We start from the raw sequence: 18,875 nt of genomic DNA, 5'->3' as shown, positions 1-18,875 counted from the left end.
TCATTTAATTGTATAAATTTATATTTTCTAATTAGTTAAATTAATTGATGTTTTATTCCGTTTATTTATATGTTGATATCCTTTTCCCAAATAGATTCAATATCTGATTGATTAATTAAAAGTAAAAAAATATTTTATTTATAAAAAGGTTTTGTTTAGTCAATTTAGCGACTTTTTAAGCTTGGAATTATATTTTACGAGTTAGAAATGAAATGGAAAGTAGTTTATTCTGTCTATAATACAACAGAGGAAATTTTTCATGCTATAATAAATATAAATATATATGTATGCAATTTTCAAAATTAATGTAAAACATTAACAAAGAAACCAAAAATTTCAATTTTTTAATAGAAGGATATCTATACCAATTGACTTGTGATGAAATCTAGGAAAGTCGTAACTCTTGTATATACACCTGGGAAACCTGGCTCAGCGCATTTGAAACCATATGATACTACTCCAACGATATAAAATGTTTGTTGATTTCGAGAATCAGGAGACATCATTGGTCCACCACTGTCACCCTGAAAATCATTTCGCACCGTAAGAGAAACGTATTAATAAAATTATATTTATTTAATAAATAATTAAGAGTATTATAACATCATTATATATTAATTGTACATTCAACATAAATGTTAAAATGTAATATAAAAATAAATATATGTATTACATAGTTATTTTATTAAATAGAATTATGACATTGATATTACTTTTACTTATGATTTATTAGATTATCTAGCATACACACACACACACACACAATTATTAGAAACTCTTTCTTTCTCTTTAAATTTTAGTTTTAGAAATCATTACATCCTTGCATCATATTTATATATTAATATGCAGGATGTCCTCCAAGATAAACTCTCTCTCTCTCTCTCTCTCTCTCTCTCTCTCTCTCTCTCTCTCTCTCTCTCTCTGTCTTGTATATTATATATACATATCTAGAAATTGACAGAATTACATAAAAAATACTTGTAAAGTAATTTTATGATAAAAGTAATATTGAAATAATAATGTGATATAATAATTAAGAAGACAAAACTTAATTTAAAAATTATTTAAATTAAATATAAAATATATTACCAATTTAATTAATTAAAATATGTAGTTATATATAAATAAAAAATTCTTAATTCTTTGTCAATATTTAAAATTTTTATTTGTTAAACTATTTTTTAGTAGAGAGAGAGAGCGAGAGAGAGAAAGAGAAAGAGAAAGAATAAATCTTTATTAATTGCTTATTATGATTTCATAAATTCTTTTCTTTCACCTGGCAAGCATCTTTTCCACCTCGAGCATATCCAGCGCATAAAACGCGGTTGTCAATCACTGTTGTCGGAAAATTCTGAAATGATTTTTTACATTGTTCCTGTGTACGTATAGGAACTTGTATTTGCAAAAGGTGACTGCTCGTTGGTCCGTCTGAAAAACAGAAATAGCAGTAGCAAACTTTAGCGTTTTTTTTAAAACAAAAAAAGAGTATTTTTATATTTATCATTAGATTATAATTAGGCAAGGTTTAATTTATTTCTCATTACTTACGGAAATAAGTTGATCCCCAACCAGCAACAAGAGGATATGTCGTCTCTAAATTTTTATTTCTCATAAAATCGTCCACCGGAAGACAAATGGGATGAAGTAGTCCTAAATATTTACAAAATATTAATTTATATTGCGACAAGAGAAAAGAATTTATATGCTAAAATAATATCTAATTTTGAAAGTTAAATATACCTCCCAGGTCAATAATGAGCTATATTAGTTGTTAATATTAAACAAATTTATTACAATCGATAAAATTAGCGCAGAACGTTTCGACTTTACAAAGTCATCCTCAGCTGCAATAAAATTCCCACTCAAATTAAACCGTTTACATGTCACAGACGCAACAACAAATAAAAATTATAAAACATTGTAAATTCTCTAATAAATATAAAAATTAAATCCTCAACAGTCGCAAACTTTCATATAACAATACAATCGCTCCAATATTCGATGGCGGTAGTCAATTTACTTAAACGATGAAAAAACCTGTTATAATCCATTCTTCGTTTATATGCGAGAAATTCATTATTGACCTGGGAGGTATATTTAACTTTTATAATTTTTGATTTTATATGAGCTGATAATATTTATTAATCTAATTTTGAAAATTACAGATCGACACATGAACAGATATTAAAATGCACGTGCGGGCGTATGTGTCTGGGAAAATGGAAATGAGATGGTGATGAGAGAAGAAGTAAAGGTAAGGGTGATACCTAAGAGTGGCATATATAATAATCTCCTAATTTATTACAAAAATGATTTCGAGGCATTAATAAAATAAAACTTTAAAATTAAACGGTTATAACAAAAAAAAAACTAGCCATTTTTAACCTTTGTGACTATGGACACTTTTGATCAGCGAGTCAAGAACTATAATACTATACTAAAATTTCAATCAATTTCACCGAGGGCCAAAATTCTATAATTTTATGCGGGATTCGTTCTTTAATTAATAAATTTTATATCGATTTTCCTAAATATATGAGAAAAAATGTTGCTTTTTATTTCTTTAAAGAATAATTATATCATTATGAAAACAAAATAGAATATATAGAATAAAAGAAACTTACGCGTAAAGGGTACTTCTTGGGTCGTTTTCAAAACTGCCACATCGTTCGTGTAAGTCGTAGGATTGTACTCGGGATGTACTGTTCTTCTTTCAATGAAATCTTCAAACGGGGTCGCCCCGTCGTTGTCGTTATTAAGATCCAAGTCTCCAATACGTACTTTGTACAAATCCGCCCGTCTATAAACGCAATGGCCGGCGGTAAGTACGTGTCGACTGGAAATTAAAGCACCGCCACAAAGCCATTTTGGAACGTTTGGATTTTTTGAGTTTCTGTATCCGAGAGCGGTGATCCAAGGCCAAGCACCTGTAAAATTAATAGACTCTATCGACGGTTGCAATGATAATCAAGTGTTAGAATAATACATTATTAAACAAATATTAAAATCTTTCTAGGACCGCACAAGTGATAAACTCAAACAAGAAGAAGGGAGCATCTAACAGTCAAAGTTGGATCACAGTGCTTATTATAATTATGTGTGAACATTTTAATCATATTAAACTCTTGAATTTTTACATTCTATCACAATCTATATTGAAGTAAAACGTATAATAATTATTTATATTTTTCGAGATTAATTTACTGGAACAAAAAATTTACTTCCAATTGATTATCATATAAAAGAATACTTCAGTAGGTATATGTTTACAAGAAAAAAAATATAAAATTAAAATGTTTTCTTATAAAGTATTTTAAACACAAAAAATTTTTTTAATTTTCTACGATTAATTAAGATAAATTTTCTTGAAAAAAATTTAGTATTCTGAAACAGTTATATGACCAATAATCGGGAAATGTGTTGAGACTTTGAATGTTCTCCCATAATGTAAAAAATCATTCGTACCTAATTCAGCTGGAACGCCTCTAACAATTTTATTTAACGTAGCATTACTGTATCCACAGTAAGGTGGATACAAAGGACCATATTGAGTGTTCGTAATTTCTTCATGGTCTTGATTGCCTTGCAAGCCGTTGCCCGTATCACCTGTATTTCCGCCATTGATGTTGGATGGACAGCAAACCCTAGGATCACTACCTTCATAACCGCAAACAGAAGCACGGAGAAAATTGCCTACTTCCGGATTTTGTGAATTTGATTTCAGGAGATTGAGTAACAATGTACACGATCTGATATTGATGCATGTACCAAGTTGTCCTTGCGGATTTCGGCACGTATCTATTAAAATTCGAATTTAAAGAATACACAAACTATAACAAAGCATTTATAATTAATAAGTTTCTTCGAGATATGTCAAAATAATTTACATTCCTTTTTTTTAAGTACACATCGATATAACTTCAAAAATTTTCGTTTATAATAAAAATTTTATATTTGGGAATATATATAATGGAATATATATAAATAGATACATTTATTGTCATTTTGTCAGATATGCATTACAAGAACGAGAGAGAAAGAGAAAATGTGAACTTCTTCCCTAGTTCAATAAAGTTTATTAATTTATAAGATTTTTTTACAAGAATATTAATTTTACATCTTACATAATATTTCAAGATACTTTTAGCAAAATTTATTAATTTTTATTTACTGCCAATTTGCGATTTGTTATGTTTTAAAAAATATATTGAATTTAATGAATTTACAATATATATGGTAAAATTTAAATGTTGATCTCTTTTGCTTATTGCATAACTACGACTTCTGTATATCAAATCCACTGACATATAATTACGTAACTGTTTATCGTATGAAATAAGACATTTTTTTCCATTAAATCGTAACATTTTGTTCATATTAAGTGATGTACAAATGGCGATTTTAAAACAGTAAATTATTATATAACCACATCCGCAAATTATTTAATTACGATTCAATTATATTACACGCGGTTAGAATTATCTAATTAATTTTGATATTAGAAAATAAAATATAAAAATTGTAATGATCACTCATTTATTTTTCTGTATTATTGATTATTTAATTTACAGTGTATCACAAACTATTTTTTAATTAAGTATGTTAAAAAATTCAATAATTTTAATAATTTATTATTAATTAAATAACAATAAAAAATATTATACAATGGAATTTAAAAGAATTGTTATTTAAAATTGCTGTTTTAACTTGTGATATTTTCTGTTAGTTAAGATTTTTGTTATATTTAATTAAAACTTCTAATTTCTTGAAAATATAATTATCTTATATGTTTTTTCAAAGTATGAATAAAACAATTAAAAATAATTTCTCATTAAAATTTTTAACGTTTATTTAAAATATGCGTCAGTTTACATTATCTTATGTACATCTACGATTGCATTATACAAACTAATTCTAATTGCCTTAACTTATGATGTTTTTTTCTCAGAAGCATCTGATTGCCAAGAAGAAGATACAGAATGTTGTAACAATCGACCTTCACTAATGACCAAACATACTTGAAACTCTCGTTCTCTCGATTTGAAGGATCTGGCCTTGGCCGTGTTCGTACAGTTTTACGTCAATACTGTAATTTCGCGATAGTCTATGTAACGGAAAAATAATATAAAAAATTTCACAATACACGATAAATTAATATACCTACTATGATATTATTTTATAATAATACCGACATTATTACGTAATGATAATGTATTATGTAAGTAAATTATAATATGAGAACATTTATCTATTCGTGTACCTTGTTCTAATTGTAGTAATGCATACACACACACACATACACACTTTGCATATTATAAATTTTTTAAATATATATATAAGTTAATACGAATAGGTATGTGTGTGTGTGCAAGTGTACGGCTAGAAAACTAAACGTATTTCTTCGACATTTTGATATATTGGATTTTTCTGTAAGAAAAATCTGAACAAAGCTTCTGACGAGATTGTAATGGAATCTGTGGGTTCGAAAAGATAATACAAAACATACCTTGAGAATGCGTCGACGGTATTAATGTACATAGCAAACCGATGAATACTAATATGATAGTCCACAATGTCCACATTATGAATTCACTTGTCTAAGTATAAATCTGTATCCTGAAAATACAAATGTACCACATTATAAAAAATATATAAGTAAATCTTTTACATTTGAAAATAGATTTAATAATTTAATTCTTATATGTAATAAATATAGAATATGTTTCGTATTTTATTAACTAGGTCATAAAACTTTTCTGATTAAAAACACTCCAGTCAAAAAATAGAGAAAAGAAGCAGAATATTAATTTTTAAAAAACAATAGAAGGGATAAAGAAAGAGATTTAAGATTTACGTCAATAATATGTATAAACAAAAAAGATGCAAAATATATCTTATTCCTATATTTATTATCTGTTATTGTTATACATTGTGTTAAATCTTTGACATTATAAATTTCTTCTTGTTTATTAATGAAAACATATATTTTATAAATAAATTAAAAAATTTCAAAAAAGCGATTTGTATAATTACAATTTTTTTATTTCAAAATATTAAACGGATATATTATAGAGTTCCACAAATGATTACATTAAATTTAGTCCAGTTATTATAAAAAACGTATATGTATAATATGAATGAATGTGATGCTTTAAAAAACATCACAACCTTTAGTCTGCTTTCAAAATGATTTTTAAATTGTTGCAAAATAATTTTGCTTCCACATTTTGAATAAATTAACTGGAACAGCAAATAGTACATATATGAACACACAAAAATATATGTCACTCTCGACATACACAAAATGTACAACATTTAAACATTGTTTATATATTATGTAAACGTAAAAAAAAATCACAAGATTTATACACATTTAACTTACGTGACAGCTAAATATACTTTTTCTTGCAGACTTAACACATTATTAATATAATTTCATAATTACTTATCTATAATGGCAATACGTAAGAATTATTATGTTGCTCAATTTACGCAAATCTTATTTTAAAATATGACAAATACAATATTTTCCGCATATAAATGAATGTCCTATTGATGCACCAAACGACAGGTAAAATATGATTCATAATTCAGAGTGTTTCTTTGATAAAAATTGCAATTTAGCATTTTTTAAATATACAAACAATACAATATTTACAATATATTTTATTATATTTTTTTATTTCTTTCTATTAATACTAAGCTATAAAATAATTAAATAAATACTAATATAAGTATAAGCAGTATTTCTCCTAATATATTGAATAATAATGCTACTATAAAATGTAGTCGAAATATACCTATATTTGCAGAATATATAGCCACGGTTATGCTTTATATTGACTATAGTGCTGACAATATCAGCACCATACGTAACCACAATACGGTAAGAAAATAAGCATCGTGTGCCGCTGACTTTATTAAATTAAATTAAATTAAATGTATGTAAAGTTAAAACTTAAAAAAGCATTAGAAACAATTGTTACAAAAAATGAAAGTTAATCTCTAATAAAAATTGTATTTTGGTATGAAATGTAATTTGAAAATTTTAAGAAATCAATTATTACATTTTGTGATTTTTAACAGTATTTTGTAAGGTAATGTTAGTAATGTATTAAATAACAGTAAATTATCGGGAAGAGTATAAATGGATGAAAAACTTTCAAGATATCAATTTATGGAACTACTTTGTAGTATTTTTAGCACAATTTTTTACTTATACTACACTGTAAAGATAAAAAGTGCAATTATAGGTAGAAAATTAATATATCATGGAATAATATATATAAACACAGTTTTATAATATATATACGCATTTGAAGCTTTCACAGGTATTATCTTCACTTATACCAGAAAGTTTGCGGGTTATCGCCGTGTCTTTCTTCATTTGCCGACGTTTCATAAACCATGTCGTTCACTTCATCAGAGCGAGTGGTGCATTGATATCGATATCAGTGTATCCCTCGCCCTTATGAAATGCTAAACATTTAATAATAATCAAACTTATAATGTTCTCGTTAAAATTTATTTGACATTGACTTGAGAATAAAATTTTGCTACTTATTTTGCATTCTTTAAGCTACGATTTACCAAAATCCCTTTTTTTTATTTGTTTGCTATTCATATATTGCATGTTTCGTAAAATAATATTTTTTAAGAGATACTTTGATTCACTGCATATTTCTATAACATATTTGTACATATGAATAACATTGCTTGTTAAACGTAATTATGATTATTAAAATATTGAAAGCAACTTTCGTCTATTTTGAGAGTTATATTTACATATGTGTAAGCTGGGAAATAAGTATGTGGAGATTTCAATGCCCTACCGTGCTGTAATTGGCGTGAAAATAAATTTTGCTTGGAATAATTGCTTGAATGGATGCACAAGTTAACCATACTGGGTTGCGTTCCAAAATTCGATTACATCAACCCAAGTATCATTTTATCCTTGTCGTTCGAATGTTGAACAAGGATAAAAGATACTCGGAATTATCAAAGTCAAGCTTTGGAACGCATCGCTGTGAATGATGTTTTAATAATAGCGAACCTCAGTTGAACATATTAGTAATCTGTTTAAAAGTAAAATACAAATATTTCAAATTATAAAATACAAATTTTACTTAACAACACAATAAAATGTATTGAGAATTTTATGGTTTAATCCATTTTTATATTTATATTAAATTCATATTTTTACGTTAATTTGTTTATGATTTGTTTTAATATGCACCAATGCACACGAGTACATGATTCAATTGAATTCGCTATAAACTTTTGCAACCTAGCGTGACAATTGGAGGATTCCCCGACGATTCTGTTTCATGGTCAAAGTTAATTATAAGTTATATTCTGTATGGCAATGATGAAATCGCTCTGAATTCAATAAAAATGACGTCATATCAAGGATACTATTAAATATATGTAGTATACCGAAGGTAATAAAATTGATAAATCATTTAACTTTTGAAATATGTCCTAAAAAATAAATTTTGACCATAATTTTGAAAAATCACATTTAAATTTATTATGTCCTAAAAAATAAATTTTGACCATAATTTTGAAAAATCACATTTAAATTTAAAAAGTTTATGTAGAACTTTTACTATCCAAAAACGTAATATATTTTAAATTATATATTTTTTAAATATAATACATTAAGAATTTTTTAATTTCTCTTCTAATGAATCCAAAACAAACTATCAAAACGACTAAAAAATTCTTCAGTAGAGTGAAGATAAAAGTTAACTATAAATAAATAAATGTTAGATATGACTGTCAAATATATATTATATATTATAGAAATAGAGCATGATATGGAACAAGTCTAAATAAATTTCGATTTAAAATATATCGTTTTTTTCTAGAAACAAAAAATAATTAATTTCAATCAGAAAAAAATTTTCAGCGAAAATGAATGTGTGATTATAAAAGATACATTAAAAATATAATAATTGCAGCAATATAAAAATTTATATGTTAGATTTAAGTGTAGCGATTATACTGTCTGTTTAATAAGAGACTAATCAACATAACTTTCAATATATCTTTCATATCTTACCACGATCTAACGGATTATTTGGTTAACGCTATTTGTTGTCTTACCAGTTTTTCGACTTATTTATATCTTGTATCTACTTTTTGCAATCGCTTTCTACGATGTTTTAAGTTCTTTCGAGTGTGTAAAGAAAAACTTCGAATCTTTTAGCGTACCTGACACTCATCATATATTGTTGTTCTCTAATAAAAGTCGGATAACTAAATGTTTTTTTCAGTCGATGTAAATGTTGTTCTATCTTCATATTTCATTGAATGTCAAAAAAGGTAAAATGTTGTTCTTGTATCTACTTATATCATAAAATGAAAAGTATCCTAAGGCTTGATTGCGCCACGTTACTTTGATATATTTTGTTATATTAATTTGTTATATTTTGTTATATTTTTTGCTATATTAACCAAGCATTTAATTGACATTATTTCACCATACATTTAGTAATAGCTATTATTAGACTTTTTTCAGTGTACTTGCTCATTCAAAATCACTTAAGAAATTTTACATCAAAAATTTTTGAAGTAACGATCCTTAAATAAAAGTTAAATAAAAACCCAAAATCTTGCTGTTATTAAACAGACTATATGCTGTGAAATTAATGGAAAGTATATTTCAAAGCTGTCAATATAATAATTAATAACAGCAAACGACTTATTAATACAAAATTATTATAGTATTGATTGTGTAGTAGTATATATATGTATAATATATGTATATATGTATATACATATATGTTGTGTGTGTGTGTGTGTGTGTGTGTAATTTTTTCTTTTTTTTACAATAGAAGTTTTATGTCAGTCATTTACTGAACACATTATATTATCACATTAGAAACTATCTCTACATAATTCCAACTTAGCTTCTTTTATGTACCTAGTAGACGCCGTCAACTTTCGTAAGATTACTACAATTTTTCGCAAATTTTAACATACACTCTCACAACACCTCATAATTCATAATAGCACTGTCAGAATCGAAATTAAAAGATTTTGAAACTGATTTAATTTCAATCGTTAGATGTCTCGATGATGCATAAACATAAAGACATTAAAGACAGTCTCCACTTGTGGCAATAAAAAAATTAATAAATATTATTTATTCACTAATGTAATAAATACTAATGTAATTGTGTTAATAACTGATAAAGGATTCTAAAACTACAATATTGTAAATTTTCATCGGAATTAATAAGCATGAGTCTTGATTTTTTTTTTTTTGAAGTAAATTAACTTTATTATTACTCACTAAATAGTTATTACATTATTTTGCTACGCGTACTCACACACGAACGGGAATCTTTTTATTACAAAAAAGAAGCCTCAGGAAGACATCGGCGATCAATAGATTAACGAAAGTCCTGACAACGATCACCGTTCACGGACTACTGGATTGCTTCTCCCTGACGCATTCGTTTTATAATGAACGGAGAAGTACAGTCAACAGTCCTCATAGACTGGGATTTAATTGTATGCGTGTTAAGACGAAATATTCTTCTGCATATTTACTCATGCAAATATAATATAATCATACAAGTTATCCAAAAACCAGAATATATTGTTATGTGTGTAATATTAGCATGCCGATTAGTCAAGAAAAAATCGTTAAATATAAATAGTATTTTAATATTAAAGGTTGAAATAATATAATATACTCTTCACTTTTTGTATCCGTATAAATATTAATCTATTTTTATCCAAATGTAATTTATTGTATCGTTTATACATGTGAGAAAAAGAGAAAAAATATAATATATCTAGCTTTCAAACATTGTAAGTATAATGACAAATTAAAATAGTAAGTATATGTTTCTATAAGAAATAAAAATTACTTATTTTAAATAAACAAAAAAATATGAGAGATTTAATACAAAAATATTTTATTAAAATTATAAAACAAATTATTATAAATTTTTTTTTATTTATTTCTTGATAAAATCAACTTTATTGCTTCAAAAAAATTATCAACAAGATCTGGATTTTAATGTAACATCATTTTTATGCTGCATCGTAATACTTGTATAAATTCAATATAGTTTCTTAATTGTAAATTTGTATGTTTTACTAATCAGAGAAATTCTCATAATCGGAGAAGAAAGAATTGCAATAAGCAATTCTATAAAAATTCTTTTTGCTTACGTTATAGACGTTATTTTGAAGAAGTATGACATAACTAATTAAACATATTTTCCATTGTAATTATCAGAGTGACTATAATACATATCTCAAGTAAGTTTAACATTTAGATATTCAGGCAAACCAGATTTTTGTTGAAAAATGTGATTAAGCTAAAAAAGAATTGCAGAATTGAAATGTATAATATATTAGTTATTATATAACGTGTAATTCCGCGTATTCGATGATTATACTGATAGTAAAAAAAATGATTAATTCCACATTTTTTGTATAGAAAAATATAGTAAACTTATATGTAATTTACAGTGTATCAAATTCCTAAAGAAATAGTAAAATGATAAGAATAATAATGAAATTTTCATTAATAAGTCTTGAATCAATAGGCGATAGTAAGAAAAAAATCTACTAACTATAATAAACATGTTACGTACTATAAACATAACAATTAAGAAACATTTGGAAAATATGCAAAATATTGTAGACATATTGCTGTATGCTGGATAAAAATAAAATTACTAATTAGAACGAAAGACTACAGTCTCTTTATCGGAGAAATAAATCTACAAATACAAAGGTTAAATATATTTATAATAAATTTCAGATACTTGACATGAATCATGAAAGTAAATTACATCGCCACTAGTAGATTATCGTAAAATCAGTAATTATCGTAAAAAATAAGTCTTTTTCCACAATATTACTTTCTCGGTACTACCATAGTTCGGCCAATGCGAACCTGACTTTCTGGGATTTTACGCTTCAGAAACGACCTTGAGACGCAGTTCGTATTTACGTATTACCCATATGACGCATGAATTACCCATATGACGCATAATAACATTTTAATGATTTCATGTATCTTTTGTGATAACCTACGTACGATTCCGTGTACGTGGTAATTTATCGGTTACAGAAGAGCGGTGATCAATCTGATCTCGCATCTATATAATAATCTTATGTACACAATAATAATACACGTGGATATACATACATTATTCAAGAATACTTTTTATCACGCGAGTCTCTATTGTATTATTTAATATAGTTAATTCACTAAGCAATTTTCTGTGGTTTTAATTAAACAAAACAATATAATTTTTTAAGAGTCATGTATTTTGTATAACATTTACTCTAGCGTTGCAACAATAAATCAATATTTTGCATTATCATTCCTATTTTATTATATACACAGTATAAATTCTTATTATTTATACGAAAGTATATAAAATTATTTTTCGATATATATATATATATATATAATTATATACACATACATCTTGTAATTATAATTAATATAGAGGTACATATATGTATATATTCATTTACTCTTATTTCGTAAAATAAGAAGTCGAGACGAATTATATCTAACTACTTGATTGTATATGGCAAATATATCTTTTCCTCTGTTCTCACGATCCTTGAAACAGGATGCATTACATATCATCTTTGAAATATTAATTTAATAGTTAAAACTTTTACTAATATACTCGATTAAACAACCATTAAAATTTGTTGTATAAAATAAAACGTTAAAGAGACACTCCCCCATGTTCCATAATAACTGAATCATGATAGTATATCAATACTGATATATGGCAGTGTAAAAATGTTTCCCCAATAACAACCGTCCATAAAAATAAAATAATTATACAAGATTATTATTATATGTTCAGATGATAAAATTTATAATCTATAGCAGAAATGTAGATCTTTACCGAACTTGGATTTCATAAAAATCTTTGATAATAATATATAATACTTCCCTCTTCGTAATTCATTTCTTTTAATATCAAACCAGCAATGGTTAATTCTGTAAGTATGATATTATATGTTTATTTTTACGTTTGTACCTATTATATATATTTTTTATCGTACATTTTAACAAAATAAAATTATTCACGTCATAGTATTAACTTGAATACTATGTGTGTATATGCGTAAAGGTACTAATATGGTAAAAATCTTTACCACGAATCGTTATAATTATAGAACAGTAGTATTATATATATTTTGATTCTATTATGTAATAAAACATATATACAAGAGTGACAATATATATAAGGCCTGACGACACAGTGACTTTTTTCGTAGTTTTCATAGGTGCAATGGCGATTATCTTTAATTTAAAATTGCTTAATCATTCTATAGATCAGATATTCGTTTACGCTTATAACTTAAGCTAAGTCTTTGGCTTAGCATCGATAATAGTAATCGAAGTAATTCAGAATAAATTTATAATTGAATTTTAATCGAAGCCTGTCATATTATAATATTTTCAATATTATTTAAATTAATGTTGCATTCAATTAGAATAACGTCTATAAAGAAAAAGAAGTAACATAATGTATTAGTAGATATAATAATATAAAATAATTTGAGAAATGCACTAACCATATTCTCACTTGGAGAATAATCGATAGCAATCTGCAACAAATAGAAATTAATATCTTTCCAACATTTACAGATCAATATTAATATTATTCAGAATAAAAATAAGGCCTAATACATATGTATAATATAAAGAACAAAATTACTCTTCGAATTATCGCTAGCATAACATGTAATACTAGAATTTTGTTAAGATCACAATTTTAATACAAGCATTACAAAAATTTACATACAATCAATGAAATATTTACAATAGAAATTCCAATACATTCTCATAAGTTCAAATATACTGAACATATATATAATATTTTATATGTATGTATATACTATCTTGTATACCAGAAGTTAATCAATATAGAATTGAATCAGGTTGTTCTGTGTATATATTTTTAAAATATTACATATTTTAACATATGTAATATATCTCCAAAAATTATATAAAAAATGTAGAATCTTTTATATATTTTGTTTTATGTATTTATAAAAAATGACACATTAATAAAAAATAAAATATTAATAAATTATTAGTATTTGATAAAACAATTTAATATTTATCATCAAAACGCATAAAATAAACCATAGAAGTATTAAAATTGAACAATGACAATTCTTCTCGTCTTCTTGAGGAACTTAGTTGATACTTTGTTATTTTGATTATCCATATTGTTTTTACATTATTATTTCATAATAGTAGTGGTAACCCAGTACATTCTCCCTGGATGGACCATCTTGAAATATTTGATATCATATACAAATGTTACCTGATTACATTTCAAAAAGAGGCAGATATGGGAAACCTTAAACTATTGTTCCGAAGTAGTAAATTCTTTATGGAGAAATGTTTCGATATCCACTCGACATATAGGACAACGTTTATTAGTGCATAACCAACGATCAACGCAGTCAATATGAAATAAATGCATACATGGAAGCCTCCTAAATAAAAAATACAAAATAAGTTATAATTTATAATGTTTTCTTATTCGAAAAAATATAAAAAATACAAAAAAGTTGATACTAAAATTCTTACCTGACACTTTCGCAATCTTCAAATTCAGATAAACATATTGTACACTTCTCAATAGCATCTTCGCCATTTTCTACTTTTTTTACCTATAAATAGATGTATAACGTATTGCAATAAATTGCTTAGATAACGCAGATATAATGGTATCAAAAGACTTTATTTAAATTTCAATCTTTACCCGTTTATATTTATGAGGGAATGTATGGCTTTCAATGGACTCTTGTGTAGCCCCACAACTTATATGAGCCATACGTCGCAAATCAACAATGCGCATATAATTGTCCAGTCGTGACATATGACGTGCTCCTTGTAATACAAATTCTGACATACCCGGTGCAAACGGTAAACCTATCTGGTGTGCTCCAGATCCTTGCTATATGTGTTAAAATAATATGAAACACAGTATGTTTGAAAAGTTAGTGTAACATACTTAACAATATAAAGAAAAAACAAACCATATGGGGATGGAAACTAATGTGAAAGTGATGCATGCGTTGCAACGGCCGTTGATGTGGATCATAGTGATACATATGATGATGTACATGTTGATGTATTGGTTGATGTATCGATGGTAACATTAACGAAGACATTGAGTCTACTGGCTGATTATTCAATGGATTTACCTGTGGATATATATAATATTAAAATATGGATATATATATATATATATAATATTAAGAAAATATATAAAATATGGTATTAAGATATATTGCATGAGTTTTTAGATTACGATTATAGGTAGCACAGGACATGGTCCCCTATAGAAGCTAGATGGCCCTCGAGCTTCGGGATGACTGTAAACAGTCGGTTGTTGCGGCGGTGGTAAAGTAGGAGGTGGGAGATAATTTTCTGTATATGCTGCGTTATCCGTTCCATTACTGCACCGAGTATTCGGAGGACTACTATTTCCTCCCTCTCCACAAGTATGTTGAGTCGATGAATGCATATGAGCGTTACATGGTCCCGCTCTATAATAACAAAGTTCAATTTAATAAATTAAAGTGAATCTTTTTGCTTATAAAATATTATGTAAATATATGTTAATATACTAACGTGTGATGTGATGAAGATCTGTAGTAAAGTCTTCGTCTATGTACTTCTTGTATACGTTGTTGATTCATCCATAATCTTTCTTGCATAGGATGCATTCGCGGTCTTACTTGTACTGCTTCTGTAGCTGCATCTGTTTATAATAATAATAAAGTTTATTTCTGTGTTTCTATGATTTTATAATATAATAAACTTTATATATATGCTAATTATGCCATTTTTTAATTGATAAACAAATTTTTATATATAGAAAAGACGTACCTCCTATAGATGAATAATTTGTATGAACAGGCAATCTGTGATTGTGATACGTGCCTCTGTTATGCATGTTATGGAGATGATTCCAATAATCTGATGATCCATGTATACAGTGGGTATTATTTCTAAACAAGATTTTATGATATGCACAATGTAATAAAAATTAAAAAATAATTGCAATACGATAAGAATAATTGTATTTAAAAATGTGTACTGCTTACCTATGATTAAAATCTGTCGACCATGGATTAACTACAGGATTTGTTGGCGTAGATGATGTGTGTTCTTCATCAGATTCTACAGTTAAGTCAACTACGGTGACTGTACGATTATCTTCATTTGTATTTTCTAATGAGTTCTATGACATTATAGAAAATATGTTCTTTTAAATAATGTTTTCATAATATCTACACTAATAATTTCTCAGCAACATTTTATTTTTTGTTTTTTATCTTTCGTCATTGTGATCATATTTCAATATTGTTTATGTATTATTAATTTTTTTGATATATAATAAAAAAATTATATAATATATAAATGATTTTTTTTTAACAATAGTCAAATATTTTTTAAATAATAATCTATAATATATCAATCTTTGCAATAGCAGCAATAATACTGTTTGGACTAAAATAATCTTTATAAATAAAAGCTACAGCTATAAATTTTTTTTACAATAAACATAGTGTCTCTCTCTTTCTCATATCACTTCTCATACTAAAAAGTATAGGGAGAATCTATCTAAACTAATCATATATTACTATATTAATTTTTTACTATTACATATCTTTATATTTAAAAATATTTACACACCTTGGTATTATGGTTGACAGTTCCAAGTAGCTCAACTGAACCATCCTCATCATCACTATCACTACTGGAGGACCAATCTAGCTGCAAATCTGGTGCCGAGGGTGCATCATCACTTTCTATTAGTTACAAGGTTGATAAATTAATAATCATTAATTAATATACATATGTAAATCTTAATATATATTATCAAAGTTATAAAAACATACGAGATGAATGCATTTCTGAAGGAGTTATCACATTTGATATAACTGAATGATATAAATTATTAGACTCATTGGCATTATTACTTCCTAAATTTTGTAAAATGTTTGCATTTTCTGTTGATCTTGTTATACTGCAAAGTAATAATTTATTTATAATATATTATATAATAAGCAACAGATATGTAAATATTAATAGATCAGATAAATACTTGTTTGAAATAGGATGATCTGACAATCGAGATGGTCCTGCTATACTCAAACTATCTGGCTGTTGACCACTCAATAATTTTTGCTCGTCGCTCTTTTTAGTTTTATGCTTGACCGTCAAATCACGATCGTGCAAAATTCTTTTTCTTCTATAATTATCACACACTCTCTCCTCACACGAGTTATTCAATTGTCGAGTCGGAGGATCTTTTTTAGAATTTCTTTCTTGTCTATTTTGGCACATATTGCAATTCAAAAGATTGGATTGCCAATATTCCTGTGAATCACCAGTTGCATCTTGCTGTGTTAAATAATTTCCATAAACAAAATTATTTTCGGAAGCAGTAGGATGACTTGAATTTGTATAAGGATCTATAGCTGTTACATCTGACTCTTCAATATCACTTTCTGCAAATAAATTCTCAGATTCCATTTCATAACCTAGAATTGAGATATGTTCCATTCATATTGTATTAAGTCTCTCAACAAGAAATATGTACATAAAAAATATTTCATGTACAGATTGGTAAAGAAACTGTCAGTTCTTTGTATGTACCTGAAAGAAACCGAATTTGTGGAGATGGATCAACTGTCGATGTGAATGCCGTATCAAATATATCTGCCAATGACGTAGAGTTAGCTTCTACGGACGCGGTTGTGGACTCTCCTTGGAACAGTTCGCTTTGCTCTTCAGGTTTGCCCTTGTGCCAAACATTTTCTGAACTTGTGCTTTCCTCCATTCTACTTCTATTTTATGCCATAACAATACAGCGCATTAGGGCATAAGATTAACCAGACTCGAGTACATTCAGTTGCATAACATTAAAGCCGGAATATTCGCGAAAGCAAAATAATCGATTCTGTATCAGGATAGAATAGTACGCAAAATTAAAGATAATAAAAATTAATTCATTTTCGTGTATGTGCGAATCTAGAACGTCGATAATTCACATTAGAGAGTAGCCCTGACACATCGAAGGTTTTTCCGTTCTTCGAAAATGTTTGTACGTTACGCACGACTTTTCCGGGAACTATATCGGATTACAGGCAAGAAAAATCTAACTCGGGTATGGTTGGGGACGAGGAAAATTATTGGTCTACTTCCGGGATCTTGTACATTCACGCGATAAAATCTCGGATCGATAGCGCAATGGAATAATTTGGAATGCGCTAAAAGTGCATTTACCTTGTAATTCCTTCGACGCTCCCCCGTCAAGTGATAAGCGTATCTTCTCACCACGTTATTTTTATCAGATTTATTTTTCGTGATACCGCCGCCGTTTGTATCATGCTTTGTATACACAATTACGCACTGATATTACCTTCGTGACCGAAATACTACGAATTTGATTGAATTGCGATCCATGTAAAAACGTGGATATAATTAAATTCTTATGTCAGTAATAAAGATAATGAAATCGAAAAGAATTTATGTATAGACTGGCACAGACAGTTTCTTTAACGATGCACATCTGGCAACGGCGGTACTATCAATTGTGCTTCTAGCTAACTATGTTTGCTCCCCAGAAGTCCCTGCTGATCGTACAGCACGCTACCTTTCCAGCACTTTCCAAGTTTCCAGCAATAGGGCGACTGTTATCAACGCCGATTAGTCCATTGGAATTGACCAATCGCATTTATCATTTAGTTTTGACGAAAGACGCGATTGGTCAATTCCAATGGACTAATCGTCGATTAAGTGAATCGGCGTTGGTGAAAGAGGCCTTAAGATTTCTTATTCC

General features: G+C 27.2%; 2 protein-coding genes across 2 annotated transcripts; both read right to left on the bottom strand.

The window, feature by feature from the left end:
• Positions 1-359: 359 nt before the first annotated feature.
• On the bottom strand, positions 360-10,429 carry LOC108774473 (venom protease-like). The gene is made up of 7 exons (XM_018540596.1): positions 10,338-10,429; positions 5,507-5,616; positions 3,466-3,798; positions 2,625-2,927; positions 1,549-1,650; positions 1,277-1,428; positions 360-524 (listed from the first exon to the last, which is right to left on the bottom strand). Exons 2-7 carry the CDS (start codon positions 5,580-5,582, stop codon positions 360-362), a joined length of 1,131 nt encoding a protein of 376 aa, XP_018396098.1. The 5' UTR covers positions 5,583-5,616; positions 10,338-10,429.
• Positions 10,430-14,314: 3,885 nt separating this feature from the next.
• On the bottom strand, positions 14,315-18,591 carry LOC108774447 (uncharacterized). The gene is made up of 13 exons (XM_018540555.1): positions 18,320-18,591; positions 17,690-17,880; positions 17,136-17,574; positions 16,930-17,057; positions 16,724-16,839; positions 16,132-16,268; positions 15,914-16,035; positions 15,656-15,785; positions 15,333-15,570; positions 15,058-15,225; positions 14,781-14,975; positions 14,606-14,688; positions 14,315-14,511 (listed from the first exon to the last, which is right to left on the bottom strand). Exons 2-13 carry the CDS (start codon positions 17,871-17,873, stop codon positions 14,379-14,381), a joined length of 2,073 nt encoding a protein of 690 aa, XP_018396057.1. The 5' UTR covers positions 17,874-17,880; positions 18,320-18,591; the 3' UTR covers positions 14,315-14,378.
• Between the last annotated feature and the right edge of the window lie 284 nt (positions 18,592-18,875).

Source organism: Cyphomyrmex costatus, unplaced genomic scaffold (genome assembly GCF_001594065.2).
Source record: "Cyphomyrmex costatus isolate MS0001 unplaced genomic scaffold, Ccosl1.0 scaffold254, whole genome shotgun sequence".
NCBI classification, from domain to species: domain Eukaryota; kingdom Metazoa; phylum Arthropoda; class Insecta; order Hymenoptera; family Formicidae; genus Cyphomyrmex; species Cyphomyrmex costatus.
Note: the sequence above shows the minus strand (reverse complement) of the source record. Positions and strands in the feature narration are given on the sequence as shown.